This window comes from Acinonyx jubatus, chromosome E3, assembly GCF_027475565.1.
Source record: "Acinonyx jubatus isolate Ajub_Pintada_27869175 chromosome E3, VMU_Ajub_asm_v1.0, whole genome shotgun sequence".
NCBI lineage: Eukaryota > Metazoa > Chordata > Mammalia > Carnivora > Felidae > Acinonyx > Acinonyx jubatus.
The window spans coordinates 38612448-38625786 of NC_069398.1; the positions used below are offsets into that span (position 1 = coordinate 38612448).

The 13339-nt window shown below is 62.4% G+C and overlaps 1 protein-coding gene across 3 annotated transcripts; it reads right to left on the bottom strand.

Annotated features, from left to right (window-relative positions):
- Window positions 1–5320: 5320 nt before the first annotated feature.
- PRSS27 (serine protease 27) lies at window positions 5321–12883 on the bottom strand. 3 transcript variants are annotated; one of them, XM_027043516.2, is made up of 6 exons: window positions 11912–12883; window positions 8638–8664; window positions 7769–7931; window positions 6594–6865; window positions 6230–6399; window positions 5321–5726 (listed from the first exon to the last, which is right to left on the bottom strand). In XM_027043516.2, the coding sequence occupies exons 1-6, from the start codon at window positions 11958–11960 to the stop codon at window positions 5433–5435; spliced, it is 975 nt and encodes a 324-aa protein (XP_026899317.1). In that variant the 5' UTR covers window positions 11961–12883; the 3' UTR covers window positions 5321–5432. The 3 variants fall into 3 exon arrangements, with proteins under 3 accessions (XP_026899317.1, XP_053069386.1, XP_053069387.1); XM_053213411.1 differs by having other exon boundaries at window positions 7769–8664; window positions 11912–12882; XM_053213412.1 differs by lacking the exon at window positions 11912–12883 and having other exon boundaries at window positions 7769–11385.
- Between the last annotated feature and the right edge of the window lie 456 nt (window positions 12884–13339).

Below are 13339 nucleotides of genomic sequence, written 5' to 3' on the forward strand. Positions count from 1 at the left end.
CTGGGCCTTGCTGGTAGGAAGCGGCTGCAGCGCCATGGCCCGGGCTCTGGGTGCCCGCTGGCACCCACGTGCGCACCAGGCCCTGGTCCTCGGGTCGGGGAGTCTGCTCTGCCTCCCAGGCGGGAGCGGTTGGCAGTGTCTCGCAGCCCCAGCGGCTCCTGGGAGAGGCGGCCTCCGCGTGTTCACTACTTTCCGGGCCTCGGCCGTGGGCCCGGGCCTCCTTCAGAGCCAGGCTCCCCTGGCCTGACCCTGCCTGGAACAGTCGAGGCTTCTCCATTTGTATTTTCCAGGCAAGAGAACTTTGCACCCCTTCTTCCCCAGCGTGGATGGACAACCTAGCGTTTTTACTTTTTAGAAATGCCTGAAAGCGTTGCTGCGTTTTGGACCGATCTGTTAAGTCACTCAAAGGGAGGCAGAAGTCCGTCTCGTGCGGCCCACCCTCAGGCTTGTGGGGAGCCGTTGCCCGTCAGTGCCTTTGTCTCGCCTGGGATGGAGGCCGGGGCGGGAGGCCTGTCCACCTGGCTTCCGGAGCGGAAACTCCGGGTCACGCCGAAAATTGGATGTTTACAGTGCATCACAAATCTCTCTTGCCGGCTCTCTCATTTTCTTTGTCTAACTATGCAGTTCTCTGGTGTTTCTGGGGTGTTTGAGACTTCACACGACCTGACATTGGAGCCACTAGAATCCCTGTAGGAACCGCTGCTCGCATGCTCTGAGGACAGGCCTTCCTTAGCTGGCCGTGGGGGCTGTCCGCGTGCGGGGGGCCTGGCTCGGACGTGCAGCTCTCGCCTTCCTTGCTAGGATCGCTGTGCGCACTGACCGCTGCTGGGTGGGGCGGAGGCTCTGACATGCTTCGTTTCCAATGCTTCTGGAGGCTTCTCACCTGTGCCCTCTTCTCCTTTGCCAATGACCTGATTAACCTACTTCTCCAGCACCCAGGACTTACCTCCTCCTTTTTGTAAGGTCTGTTGTATGTTGTTGACTGTTGGCTTCAACCGTTCATAGCAACCTTTCTATAGGGCACATTTAGGTCCTCGTGACCCGCCCTCCCGGTGAGCCCCAGGGAGGGGGGCAGCCCCTTAGTGGCCTACGGGTGTACCTGTGGGGCCCTGCTGGCCACTTAGCGTCGTTTGATTTGTGACCTTGACATAATAGATAGGCTTGTTGTTTTTTAATTTAAAGATATTAAGACTTAATTCACTAAAATTTATTCTAAGGGGATATTTATACTTTTATACTTTTTTAGGTATCCGTATTTTATCAGCTTACAGCCTAAGTTTCCCCTGAAAATAGCGAATAAAGTTGTGTATTTATGAATGAGCAGAACAACTGTTAGTGTCTTAAAATGTGTGGAAAAGCAGCTGCTGCAGAAACGCTGCCCTGGGCTTGTGGTGACCCGGACACAGTCAGTGGCCAGGGCGGAGCCACCTGTGTATTGGCTGCCTGGCGAGGGCCTGGCGAGGGCCCGGCGAGGACCAAGGCACAGCAGAGCAGCACGTGCCCATCTCCCACCTCCACCAGGCCAGCCCCGGCCGCCTCCCCTACCTCTTGCTGGCATCATGCCCCCATCCCCGGGGAGAGGAGATCATCTTCGAGTGGCATTTTTAAGGCACTGATGCCTCGCGGCGTTGAGTGTGTTCACCTGTCTCGTCTCTCACCCTGGCCAGAGGCACCAGCTGTGTGGAAGTTTCTCCGCATCCAGGGGCACATCCCGCCAGCATGCAGCCTCTCTGGCTCCCCCTGGTGGCCTCGGGCTGCCCTCCACACTTGGGGGAAATTCCCACCCCCTGTGCTGCAGCGCCGCCCCCCTGAGGTTGGGAGGGATGCCTTTGATCCCAAAATACTGGAGCATCTGGCTGCCCAAACCCCCAGCCGAGTCCGAGTGTCCATGCTGCTTCCAGGCATGCTGCTGGCCTGGGGCCAGGGGTCCCCGGGGTCCTGGGGTTTGTCTTGTCAGCCCAGGCTGGGGAATGGGACCTGCTTGCCGGGGGGGGCGGGGGTGCTGAATTCTCAGGTGCTCAGTGCACAACTGGGAGCGCGTGGGGCAGGACTCCAGATTCTGCCTCTGTGAGTTTGCTTTCTGCACAGACTGAACTTGACATTTTCCAGCTCTGGGGATAACAGAGAACCTGAATGTGTCTTCAGGTCCCTCTGCCAAGGTCTTGCGTCGTCCCCATCAAAGCCCCGAGCTTGTCTCCTGTCCAGGCGAAGGACTGGAAACCGCCGATCATGAGGCTGAGGGCCCTGACACGGTCCACTGGGCGGGCGGGCAGGAAGCTCTGCCTTGTGAGCCTGGTGCTGTAGGCACAGCACGCCCGCCGTCAGGGGTGTGGGGAGGGCAAGGGCACAGCTTTTTGGGCAGCCAGCCCTGTAGCTCCAGGAGGCCAGCGGGCCAGACAGAAGAGGGAGGTGGGTGCCTGGAGTATGCAGCTGCTGGGCCCCCAGCCAGAACCTGGGGCACCGCGCGGGGGCAGGCACCACCCCTGATCGCCTTGTCATGCCTCCCTCCCCTACGCCCACCCAGCAGGTCTTTCTGGCATCTTCCGTCCTCCCCAGAGCTGGAGGCAGTGGCTGGCTGGTCCCCCACTGCCCTTTGGTCACTGGGCCCGACAGGCACAGGGCTGAGCCTGAGGTGCAGCTGTGTGTCGGTCCTGGGGAGCCTGTGCCCTCAGGCCTGCTGGGTGCCAAGGCCCCCATGTGGCTGTGAGCAGACACAGCTCAGCTCCAGCCCCGCCACCACGCACCCGGCCACACTTCCGGAGACAAACCGCACATCTGCACCAGCGTGTGGATGCACCGCCCGTGGGGTGAGAGGGGCAGAGTCGATCTCTGGCTTTGGGGGCTTTGATTTGCACACACACCCCTTTTTCTTCCTCTCCTCCATGCGTCCCGCCTGCCCTGCCTTCTGAGCACCTGAACTCTGGGTGGACTCCTGCCCATGCACAGATGCTCCAGGGCCTGGGGCTCAGTTCGGGGTGCAGAGCCAGTCCTGTGACCTCAGGGCCGTGGCCCTTCCTGGGGCTCCCCCAGGGCGGTCATCATGCGCGCAGGGGTGTGGATCTCCATGCTGGACTGCAGCTGAGCGTTGGTTGGCCCCCTCCTCCCTGTGTTGCCTCAAGGTGGGTATTTCATTGCGGGCACCGGCCCCAGCCTGGGTAGGGGGACAGGCTCTGTGTTGGTGCCAGCCACTCTCTGAGGTGTTCTTCCTGCACCTGCCGGGGCGCTGGTGCCACTGTCCACCCCCTGGCAGATGGCTCTGAGGCACAACTTGCGGCAACGTGATGAGTTGTGTGTGAGCTGTCCCCTGCCCGCCCAGGATGGGAGGTGGTCCGTGACAACAGGCAGGTTCTCTGGATGTGACCTGCACAAATAACTCGGCTCTCCCTTTAAATCCTCATCTCCGCCAGTGTTTTCTCTTCCACTCCTTTCGAATGTCTGCCCCCGGGGCTGGGTGGCCCGGAGTGTGGGGAGTCCAGAGGGTGGGGACTGTGCCCTAGGGTCACATGCTAGCCACTGTCCCACCCAGGAACCCCCAGGCTCGCCCTCCCAGCCCAACTGGGTGGGGTGTCACGGGGGGTAGCTAGGCCATCCTGGCGTCTGTGGCCCTCCTCCCTGTTAGCCCCAGAGGATCCTGACCAGACCCCGCCCTGTCGCAGAGGCAGGAGAGTGAAGAGGTCCCCGGGCCCCAGAGAGCTGGAACAGCTTGCTAGAGGAGGCAGAGGTGAGGTGGCCCGTCCTACTTGGAAGGGGGCTGGTCTTTGCCTGTCTCCACACTCCCTTCCATCCCGGCCTCTCAGCACAGAGACAGCACAGGGGCCTCCAGTTAACTGGCCTCCAGGGGCCAGTTAACTTTGAAGCAGCAACCCCACCTCCACTCCGCACGGGGCGTGAGGCTTCCACCCCCAGAGTGGGGTGGTGGGTTCACCCAGGCCTGTCTCCCAGGCTGCAGGGCGCAGGCCAGCCCCTGCCCCCAGCCAGGACGACCCAGACCTTGTCCCTAGGGCCGCCCTCAGGACACCTACAGCCTAGTTCCTGTCGCCCCAACCCTGCTGGGACCTCAGTGCACCTGCTGCTCCTCCCCGAGGGATGTGTAGCCCATCTGCTCTGGAGAAGGAGCTCGCAAATGCCCTGGTCCCTAGAGGGCCACTGAGCAGCCAGCAGGGAGGTGGGGGCTGTGTGAGCCCTGCCGGGGCCTCTCCTCATCCTTCCTGCTGCTCGGCAGGGACGCGCCCAGACAAAGTGGAGCACGGAGGGGGATTGGTGTTTGTTCCCACTCTGTCCCCAGGGCCGGTCCCCAGCAGGTGCTTGCTAAGTGGTTATTGATTCATTCCATAAATACCCAGGTCTGCTTTCTTCCCGGCACCAGGCCCAGGCAAGCCGTCCCAGTGTGTGCGCCAGCAAGCGTGTGTGCGTGCACGTGCTTGGGTGTGCACACTGGTATGTCTGCAGGGGGTTGTGTGCGCATCTGCATGAGTGTGCACGTGTGTGCGCAGGGCAGCAGGACACCTGGCCCTGCCTTCCTAGGAGTCCCGTTCAGCCGATGGCCGCCGAGCTCACAGGCAAGTGCAGGTACCTTCCAGGAATCGGCCCCTGTGAGGGAGCTGACCATCTGGCTACCAGGGGGCCCTGCCGTGGACGCACCTGGGCCGGGCTGCTAACTTGAGGCTGTCTCCCCAGGGCAGCCTGGGACGGGCCTGAGCAGGGCCGGAGCCAGCTGGGGACCCAAGCTCTGGAGACCTTTTGTGCTGGATTCCTGGTGGTGATAGGCCACAAGAGGGCAGCCAGGAAGGAGGGGTGGGCTGCAGAGTCCTGGGGGCTGGTGAGGTGTTCTGGCTCACTTCTGAGCTCCCAGGGGTCGTGCACAAAAGCACTGACGACCCCAGCTAGTGTGGCCTGAACCCTGGGTCCTGTAGGAGGAAGGAAGTGGGGACGGGCCTGGGCTTGGGCAGGAGGGCCTGTCCTGCTGATGTCCCTGCCCTGGAATGGCCAGGCCTCCTGTGTGATACCTGGCACAGCTCTGACTGCCCTTGCAGTGTGTGGACTTGGGGTGATTCAGACAGGCAGTGGGGGGGCCGTGATCTCCCAAGGCCCACCTAGCCTACCTCCTTTAGGACCCTCCACTGGGCTCCATTTTTCCTGCTGGTATCTGTTGCTGCCCCCAGGGGCGCCCCTCAATGATTCTCTTGGCGAGGACCATGTTGGTAAAGAAGCTGAGGCAGTGGTGGGAGCAGGGGAGCTGCCTGGGAGGGGGTCCAGGGACAGGTGTCCAGTGTGCCTCAACCCATCTCCCTCCCCTGAGGGACCAAAGGGCAGCCGGCACTGAGGTTGGGTTTTGTTTTTATTGGAGGATGAACATAAATAAAAAATAACTGGGTATTTGACAGGAAAGAACGGGAGGGCTATTTACAAATGTACACCATGGGCCCCAGGGCTCAGAGGAGGGTGAGCAGGGCCACAAGGGCCAAGAGGGCCACATGGGCTGCCAGGCAGGGCACAGAGTTCAGAGCGAGGGGCTGCTGGTCCCGGGGCCCCCGCTTCTGGCCACCCGACCTAGCCTGTTGGAACTGTAATTCTGGAATGATCCGATGGATCCAGTCGTAGTGGGAGGTGACCCGGATGTAGACACCTGGGCGGTTCCGGCGGGCGCAGCCCTCGCCCCAACTGATCACCCCAGCCTGCAGCCATGACTGGGCCACCAGGCACACGAGCGGGCCGCCCGAGTCGCCCTGTGAGGGAAGCAGGGGCCTTGTCAGAGCCTACAGTGGCCCCCAGAGCCTGCCTCTGCAGGTGCACACACACTCCTCCCTTCGTCCCTCTCCTCAGCTCCTGTAGGAGTGTCCCTGCCCAGCACCCCCACCGCTGCAACCCGCCGGCCGGTCCTTCCCTTCCCTTTATAGCCTGAGGTGCCCATTTCTCTAGCACCCCCAGACTGCCCTGATTTAACCTTGGAGGGGCTTGTTGAAAGTGCAGGTTCCTGGGCCCCACTGCAGACCAGTATGCCGACTGTGCTGGGTGGGGTCCGGGAGTAGGACCCCACTGCTGGGATGCAGGAAGGGAGGACCCCCCCCCCCCCCCCGCCGCAGGACCCCACTGCAGGGGATGCCAAGCTCTGGTCTGGGCCGTGGCCCCACCTACTGGGGGCCTCCTCCTCCCAGCCAGGCCGGCTCCCAGCTGAACATGGGCCTAGGGAGCAGGGCTCAGCCCCGGCAGGGCCCACGGCAGCCCCTACCTTGCAGGCATCCTTCTTGCCCTCGGCAAAGCCAGCACACAACATGTCGTCCTTGATGGTTTTGGGCTGGAAGCCCGACTCGGCATCTTTGCTATAGAGCAAGTTGCACGTGGGTGTGTCGATGATGGGCACAGCGAGTTTCTGCAGGACCCGCGGGTTGGGCAGGCGGTCTGGGGAGGGGGGGAATCAGCCTGTAGTTCAGTGCACAGTCTTACCCAGGACCCCATGGCCCTCGGCTCTTTCTGTCCCCCGTCTCCCCGCTCCCCATGGCTTTCCCTTACCCCCTCCGCCCGTTTGAGGAGAGATCCACATGTACCAGTATCAACAGAATGTCCCCCATTCTCTCCCGGCTCTGCGCCCTTACCTTCCTCACTGGGGCTGCCCCAACCGGTGACCCAGCAGTTCATGCCCGCCTCAAAGATGACCGAGGGGTCAGGCATGCACACGGGGAGGATATAATTGGAGAAGGTCACAGGTGCTTCCAGCTCCACCAGGGCCACGTCAGCACTGGAGGCCATGCCCTGGTACAGGGGGTTACTCTCTACCCGCTTCACCCGGGCGTACATGGCGTGGGGCCCTGGCTTCACCAGTTGCCGCACCCCAAGCAGGACCCGGTACAGGGATGTCTCAGAGGTGCTGATGGGAAAGAAAGAGAGCTGGTATCAGACCGCCCCTCTAGGGCTTAAAAGAGAGGGGAGGTTTAATAGAGAATCAAAATAGGGAGGGGCTGGGGTTGTTTCTCCTCTAGCAGGTCCCTCCCTCCTGGCCCACCCCAGTGCCTGACCACTGTGCACACTGTCTTCAAAAACGTCATCTCCAGGGGGACGTGTAGGGAGGTGAGGGTTAAGGGTGTAGAAGCTGAAGCAGCTAATTCCTGACTTTAATTCCCAGCTCCGCCCTTGGCCAGCCAGATGACCTTGGGCAAGGAACCTAGCAAGTTCTCTGTGACTCAGTTTCCTCATCTGTAAAATGGGGCCAGTAACAGTCCCTACCTGAAAGGGTTGAAAGAGATGTCACCCACAGGGTACATCTGGGGGCTGGGCCTGGCCGTGCCCGTGAGCCTTGGGCCAGCGACCTACTCGCTCTGAGCCCACGTTTCTGAACGTGAGATGCAAGGCTGTAAAAGAATTTCAGCCCTGCGGTGAGGCAAGAGCCAAGATGCTCAGGAAACCCTGAAGGTCTGGGACCAGGTGGCTCGTAGTAGGGTGGTATGGGTGACCTTAGGCTGAGGAGGAGGAAGGGACATTCTGTTCCAGCCCGCGGACTCCTCTGTAACCGGAATCCCAGTCGGAAGGGGAGTGTCCTGGATTGGAGGTGTGGGAGGGGGCCAGGGAGGAGGGCCAGGATGTGGGATGAGCCTGCCAGCATTGCAGGGACCGGGCCCCAAGCCTAGCAAAGCGCCTCGCTAGCGACACCAGGGGTGGGGGGTGGACCCCTCCCAGCAGGACCGCGGGCGCGCGCTGGGAGGGCCGACCATCGGCGCTGTCCGAGGTGCTGGAGCCCCGAGGCGCCGGGGAGCGTGGGGACTGGCTGACTCACTTGGAAAAGCAGTGCGCCGCGGTGAGGACCCAGCGCTCTGTGATGAGGCTGCCCCCGCAGAAGTGGCTTCCGTTGCGCTGGATGCTGACCTGCCAGGGCCACTCGCCCTCCAGGGCGTCCTGGCCACCCACCATCCGGTTCAGCATCCTCGGACGCCCGCAGACTAGGGGACAAGGCCGGGCAGTGCTCGCTGGGGACCCTTTCATCGCCTCTGGTTCCCAACCCCCACCCCGCACTCTGTCTTTCATCTTCTGCCCAATCCAGAGCTCTCTTTGCCCTTGACCCACTCTGAGACCTCGGGGCGTGGGTGCCCGGTCAGCCTCTGACACAGGCAGACCCCTCCCAGCTGTGGGAAAGTTCCCCTGCCCTTCACCTCTGAAACAGTGACATCAGACCTCCCTCTCTGGTCATGAGATGTGGAGAGGGTTCAGATAACACGTGGAAGGGTCTTACCCCAGGGCCTGGTAAACAGGGGCTCCCGGGAGGACAGCAGGTGTTGGAAGGGCCCCACACAGGGAGGTGACCCTGGGGGCTCTGCTACTGCTATGGCAGAATGGTCTTCGGACTGTGTCCTTGGGTTCTCTGCTCTCACTTTCCCCTGACCTCCTTCTCTGTGCGCCATGCATGCCTCCGCGGGCCCCTGTGCCATCTGCAGGTCAGACCCTCCTGCTCCACTCCTGTCTTGGCTCTAATTCTGCTGAGCTACAGCTTTCCCTTACTTTGGGGTTCCCCAGGCCCCACCCTCTGGTTCTGGGTCTCGTTCTGGGGGGGGGGGGTGTCCGGGGGTGGGATGAGCCTCTGGCCAGTCTTGGCAGCTCTCAGGAAAGCTCCCACTCCCGCTCCCCCATCCAGGGAACTAGGATGCTTACCGCTTGACGCCTTGGCCCCCTGAGTCCCTGGAGGTGAGAAAAAAGGGGGTGATCAGCCATCTTTGTCAAAGCCAAGGTCTGCTTCTCCCCTGCCCACCTCCTCTGCTCCACACCCAGCCTCCTGAGGACACAGAAGGACAGTCCACAGGGGAGCTGGCCAGAAAGGTCAGGGGCCCTGCCATGTTTACAAGCCCAAAGCATATCTGCAAGGGCAGACAAACTCCTTGCCACACAGGAGCCGACTGGGAGAGATGCCAGTGAGGGGACCCCCATCATGGCTTGGCTCTGCTGCCTGGGGCTAGCATGGCTTCTTTTCCACTCCTTGGGGCCTGTCTCTCCACACCCTACACCTGTCCCTGTCTGGAAGTTTCCCCCAGAGCAGGCTGGAGCTGTGTGACCTTCACACCCGCGGAGTGCTGCAACGTGAGCCAGCCGGCACCCGGCCGCACAGGTGTCTGTGGTTCCAGGGGACTCGAGGGAAGCCAGCCAGTAGCATCACAGGTTAGTTCCCCCAAGATTCTAGACCCCCAAGAACCCAACACCTCCTGTTGTGCAGTTGGAGCCTAAGACACGCCGCTGGGCCATGCTCCCCCGCCCCAGTGAAGGATCAGGCAGAGGGGTCAGAGTCGAAACTTTCCGGGGACCCATCTCCCCAGGATCCATCACCTCCCATGTCTCTGGACACAGGCACAGGGCCCACTACTTGGCCTTTACAGGAACCTCACCCCAGACTTGAGACCCCAGCCCCATGTCAGCAACATGCCAGAAATACCTGCCAGCCTCCCAGCGCCCCCAGCGTATCTGCTTCACTGGGGGCAAGAACTGGGGTGGGGGGTTCAGGACAGCTTCTTCCTACTTCAGCCCTCAATGTTTTCCCTGCGGGATCGTTTTTTTTTGGGGGGACTAGAGGGTGTGGCAGCTGTTGTTGCTAAGACTGACTCTTTGACCAGAAGAGGTAGCCAATCCCATGGAGGGGAGGGGCTACAGGGGCAGGAAATGGTTGTGACCTTGGAGATTTTTACAAGGACCCCCACTCCAGTCTGAGTGGGGCGCTCCCTACTGTGGGGAATGAGGCTTAGCGGATGAAGTATGGCGGGGGGGGGGGGGGCAGGGGACAGGAGGGGACTGGGCCTGGGGCAGGAGGAGGTGGACGGCAAGAGTGGTGGTCAGGTGGTGTCCTGACCAGGCACAGGCAGGCGTGCGGAGGCAAGAGTGGTGCCTGCCCAGTGATGGGAACAGGAAGTCGACCCTGGACCCTCCATTCACCGATATGTGTTAACAGGTGCCCTTTTAAAGTACAAATATTCCCTGGGAAGGCTGTTCCCTGCAGCCCCTCACCTATATTATTAATAGAATTTAATTAGACTGTAAACACCTGACCCACTGCTCTTCCTAAGGCCCGACGGCAGGATGCTCTGATTCACCCCTGTCCCCATGGGCGCCAACGTTCCTTCAGGCTCATTCCCTCCCTGGGGGAGTTTTCCAGGGTCTTCTGGTTCTCCCCCACAGTCAGCCCCCTTCCCATACATGCAGATTGATCCATGGTCCACACCCAGGATCAAGTACGCGCTCCTGTGCCCCGGCGGACCCCCTCTTGTGCTGTTGCAGGCTTCGTCAACCCAGCTTAATGCAACTGCTTCTCATACAGGCTGAAGCTTCTGACCTCTGAGTGATTGCTACCCACACCCCTCTGCCTGGAGGCCCTATCCTCCCGGTAGTTACAAGTCCGAATCCTACAGGTCCTAATCCAGATCAAGGCTTAAGTGAAATGCCGCTTCCTCCGGGCAGCCCTCCTTACTTGCATTGTCTGTCTAGGAAGGCTGGCTCCCTCTCCTGAGCTCTTCATCCTCCTGCCGGGTCACACAGAGCTCTGCCCACCTTGCCCCAGAGGTAGTGTCATAGTCTCATCTTAACCTATAGGCTCAGGAGCTCAGTCCAGGCAGAGCCCCCATCCAGGGGGCCTGAGCTCAGGGAAAGTATAGAGAGACAGAACAGCTGTGGGGGCAGGGCTGACCCGGAAGGGGTACTGTGAAGGCCCCGGGCTCTGCGGGGTGGGTGCCCTGTCTGGGGCTGGATGCGCCACCAGATGTCAGGCCCCTCATGTGGGCCCAGGGTCCCCAGGCCCCTGTAGCTGGTTGGGGCTCAGCTGGTAAGGATGCGAGAGACCGAAGGTTCTAGGAGGCGGAGGTGAGGACGGCGTTGAAAGAGTCCACAACTCCTGGTCACAACTGTTTGTGAGCCAGATGCAGGCTGCTGTTTCCACTTTGGCAATGACTGTGATTACTCAACCCATTAGGAGCAATCACGGCATTACACCCTTACTGAAGACGGGCTCCCTCCAAGAACATTGTTACCCTTGTACCAGGAAGTCAGGAGGCGGCAGCCACGCAGTGAGGGGTGGGGAAGCCCCCTGGAGCCTGGAGAGACTGGGACCTCCCCACTGACGTGCCACCCCGGTGTCCTCTGACCCCTGGTAGGAAGCCTGGAGCCCCAGCTGAGTTGCACCTGGGATGACCTGGCCCGGCCCTGGGAGGTGAATTCAGGACAGGGAAGTGAGGTGGCACGGGGCCGGCCGGGCTAGCCCAGGAATGCGGGAAGGTTTCCCTGACAGGGAGCAGCCCGCCCTGTGGGAAGGGGCCTGGCAGGCGGGGGCCCCTGGCTGGCACCTGCTGACCCTGACCAAGGATTGGGAGGGGGGAAAGGGATGTTTGTTCCTCCCCATACTCTCCCTGTCTGGTGAGAGCAAGAACCTGCACCCCTAGCCCCCCGCTCCCCAGTGAGCCCCCACCAGCCTCCTGGGGCTCCCAGGCTCAGGCGGCAGCTCAGCCACCCTTCCCCGCCCCGGCCCAGTAGATGGTGACCTGAGGCTTTGGAGCCCAGTGGCCTGGAGTTCAGAGGCTGCACACAGGCAGCCCCACGTCTTTCTCTGGGGGATGGAAAGAGGCTGAGAATAGAAGAAGCAGAAGCAGCAAACCGAGAGCTTGGCCCACAAGCACCAGAGACAAGGTGGGGGCAGGGGGAGGAGAGCCCCTCCCACGTTTCGGCCTCAGGGTCCTCTGGGACCGGTGCCCACACCCCTCTCCTGCCTTCCCCACTCCCCTCCCCGCGGTGGGACATCTGGACCCAGGACCCTCGCTGGGGCAGGAAGGGGAGGCTTGTGCTGCAGCCCCAGGTCTGACCCTGGAGTAGGCGACTTGGCTGGAGCTCCAGGCAGATCAGAGGGGGCCCCTCCAGGCAGGAGGGGGGACGACTTCCTGCAACATCCAGTACTCACCAAACCACAGCGGCAGCAGGATCAGGGCCACGGCTGGCAGCCGCCTCATCCTCTCAGCCTGGCTGGGGCACCGGGTGCAGGGGGCAGTGGCGATGGGAGGTCCGTGAGCACCAGCTCAAGGTGCAGGGCTCCATGAAGTGGGGTTTTATGCTGGAGGTGAGTGTCAGCTTGGCTATGCCGCCTGACCTGTCGGCCCGGCCCATCCAGCTCCTCTCCGGAAGGAGGGGCCCCAGAACACAATCTCCTCCAGACCGGCCCCTGAACCACAAGGGACCAGACCCCTCACCCTAGAATACCTTAGGGTCTTGGGGCCAGGGTGTGTCTGCCCCATTTGGTTGCTTGTGGCCTGGGATTCCAACCGTAACTGACCAGACACCCCCAGCTGACCACGGGCCCCACATAAGCCAACAACAGTCTGCCTTCCAGACCTTCCCTGATTCATTCATTCATTTGTTCAGCCATTGATTTGTTGAGAACCTACTTCGTATCAGGGCCTCAGTGAACAAAACAGTCCAGGCCTGTGGCTTACGCTTATAGGGAAGGGGACGCGGAAAAGTCCAGGTCACCGCGCTTCTGGAACAAAGCGGGTGGGGAATCGGGACGTGGGAGAAGTATCCCTCCCTAGCTGACCCCAGCCAGCGCTCACGGGTGCTTTTCCGGGGCGAGACGCGCCCCAGAGTGGCCCCGACCCCCGTCCCCTCTCCGGGGCTGCACCCCTCCTGCCGTGCGGGCGGTGGACGGGGGTCTTCCTGGCACCCTCGGGCCAGGGCGGGCGGGGCGGAAGCGGCTTCTGGGAAGGCCTGGCCGGGAAGAGCATCTGCGGGCGCCCCTGCCCTGGGCGCGGCGGGCCGGGCTCTGGGACGTGCGGCAGCGGCGGAAGCGGCTCCGGGGGAAGTTATTTGGAGCACGGGGCTGACGTCAGAGCCGGAGTCGGGGCTGGGGCTGCCACTCCCGGCCCGTGCCACGGGGTCAGCACCCGCGACCAGGCTCGGCCGGAGGAGGGGGGGAGGCGGGGTGGGGGGAGGATGACGCCGGGCGGCAGGTGGAGCCCTGCCTCCGTTTCCCCGCCTGCGCAGCGGGCACGTGCGTGGGCTGGGAGCGAGCGGGGGCCGGGGTCGCCGGCTGGGGGCGCGCTGGGTGTGCGGCACCCCGGCGCCCCCGCGCCCCTGGCTCCCGCACCCCAGTCCCCGGCCCCGCCCGCCGGGCGCTGCCGGTTGGCGCGGGCCTGCCCCCTGGTGGCCGCGGGCTGCGGCGCGGGGCCCCGCCGCGAGTTCTCCGCTTCAGTACCCCCGCGGCCCTCGGGGGGCCGGGGGGGGGGGGGCGTCACCCCCAATTCGTTCATTCATTGCGCAAGTATTTTCTGAGCGCACGCGGTGCCCGACACCGTTCCAGCTGTGGGGGACGTCGAGGCAAACGAAACACACAGCT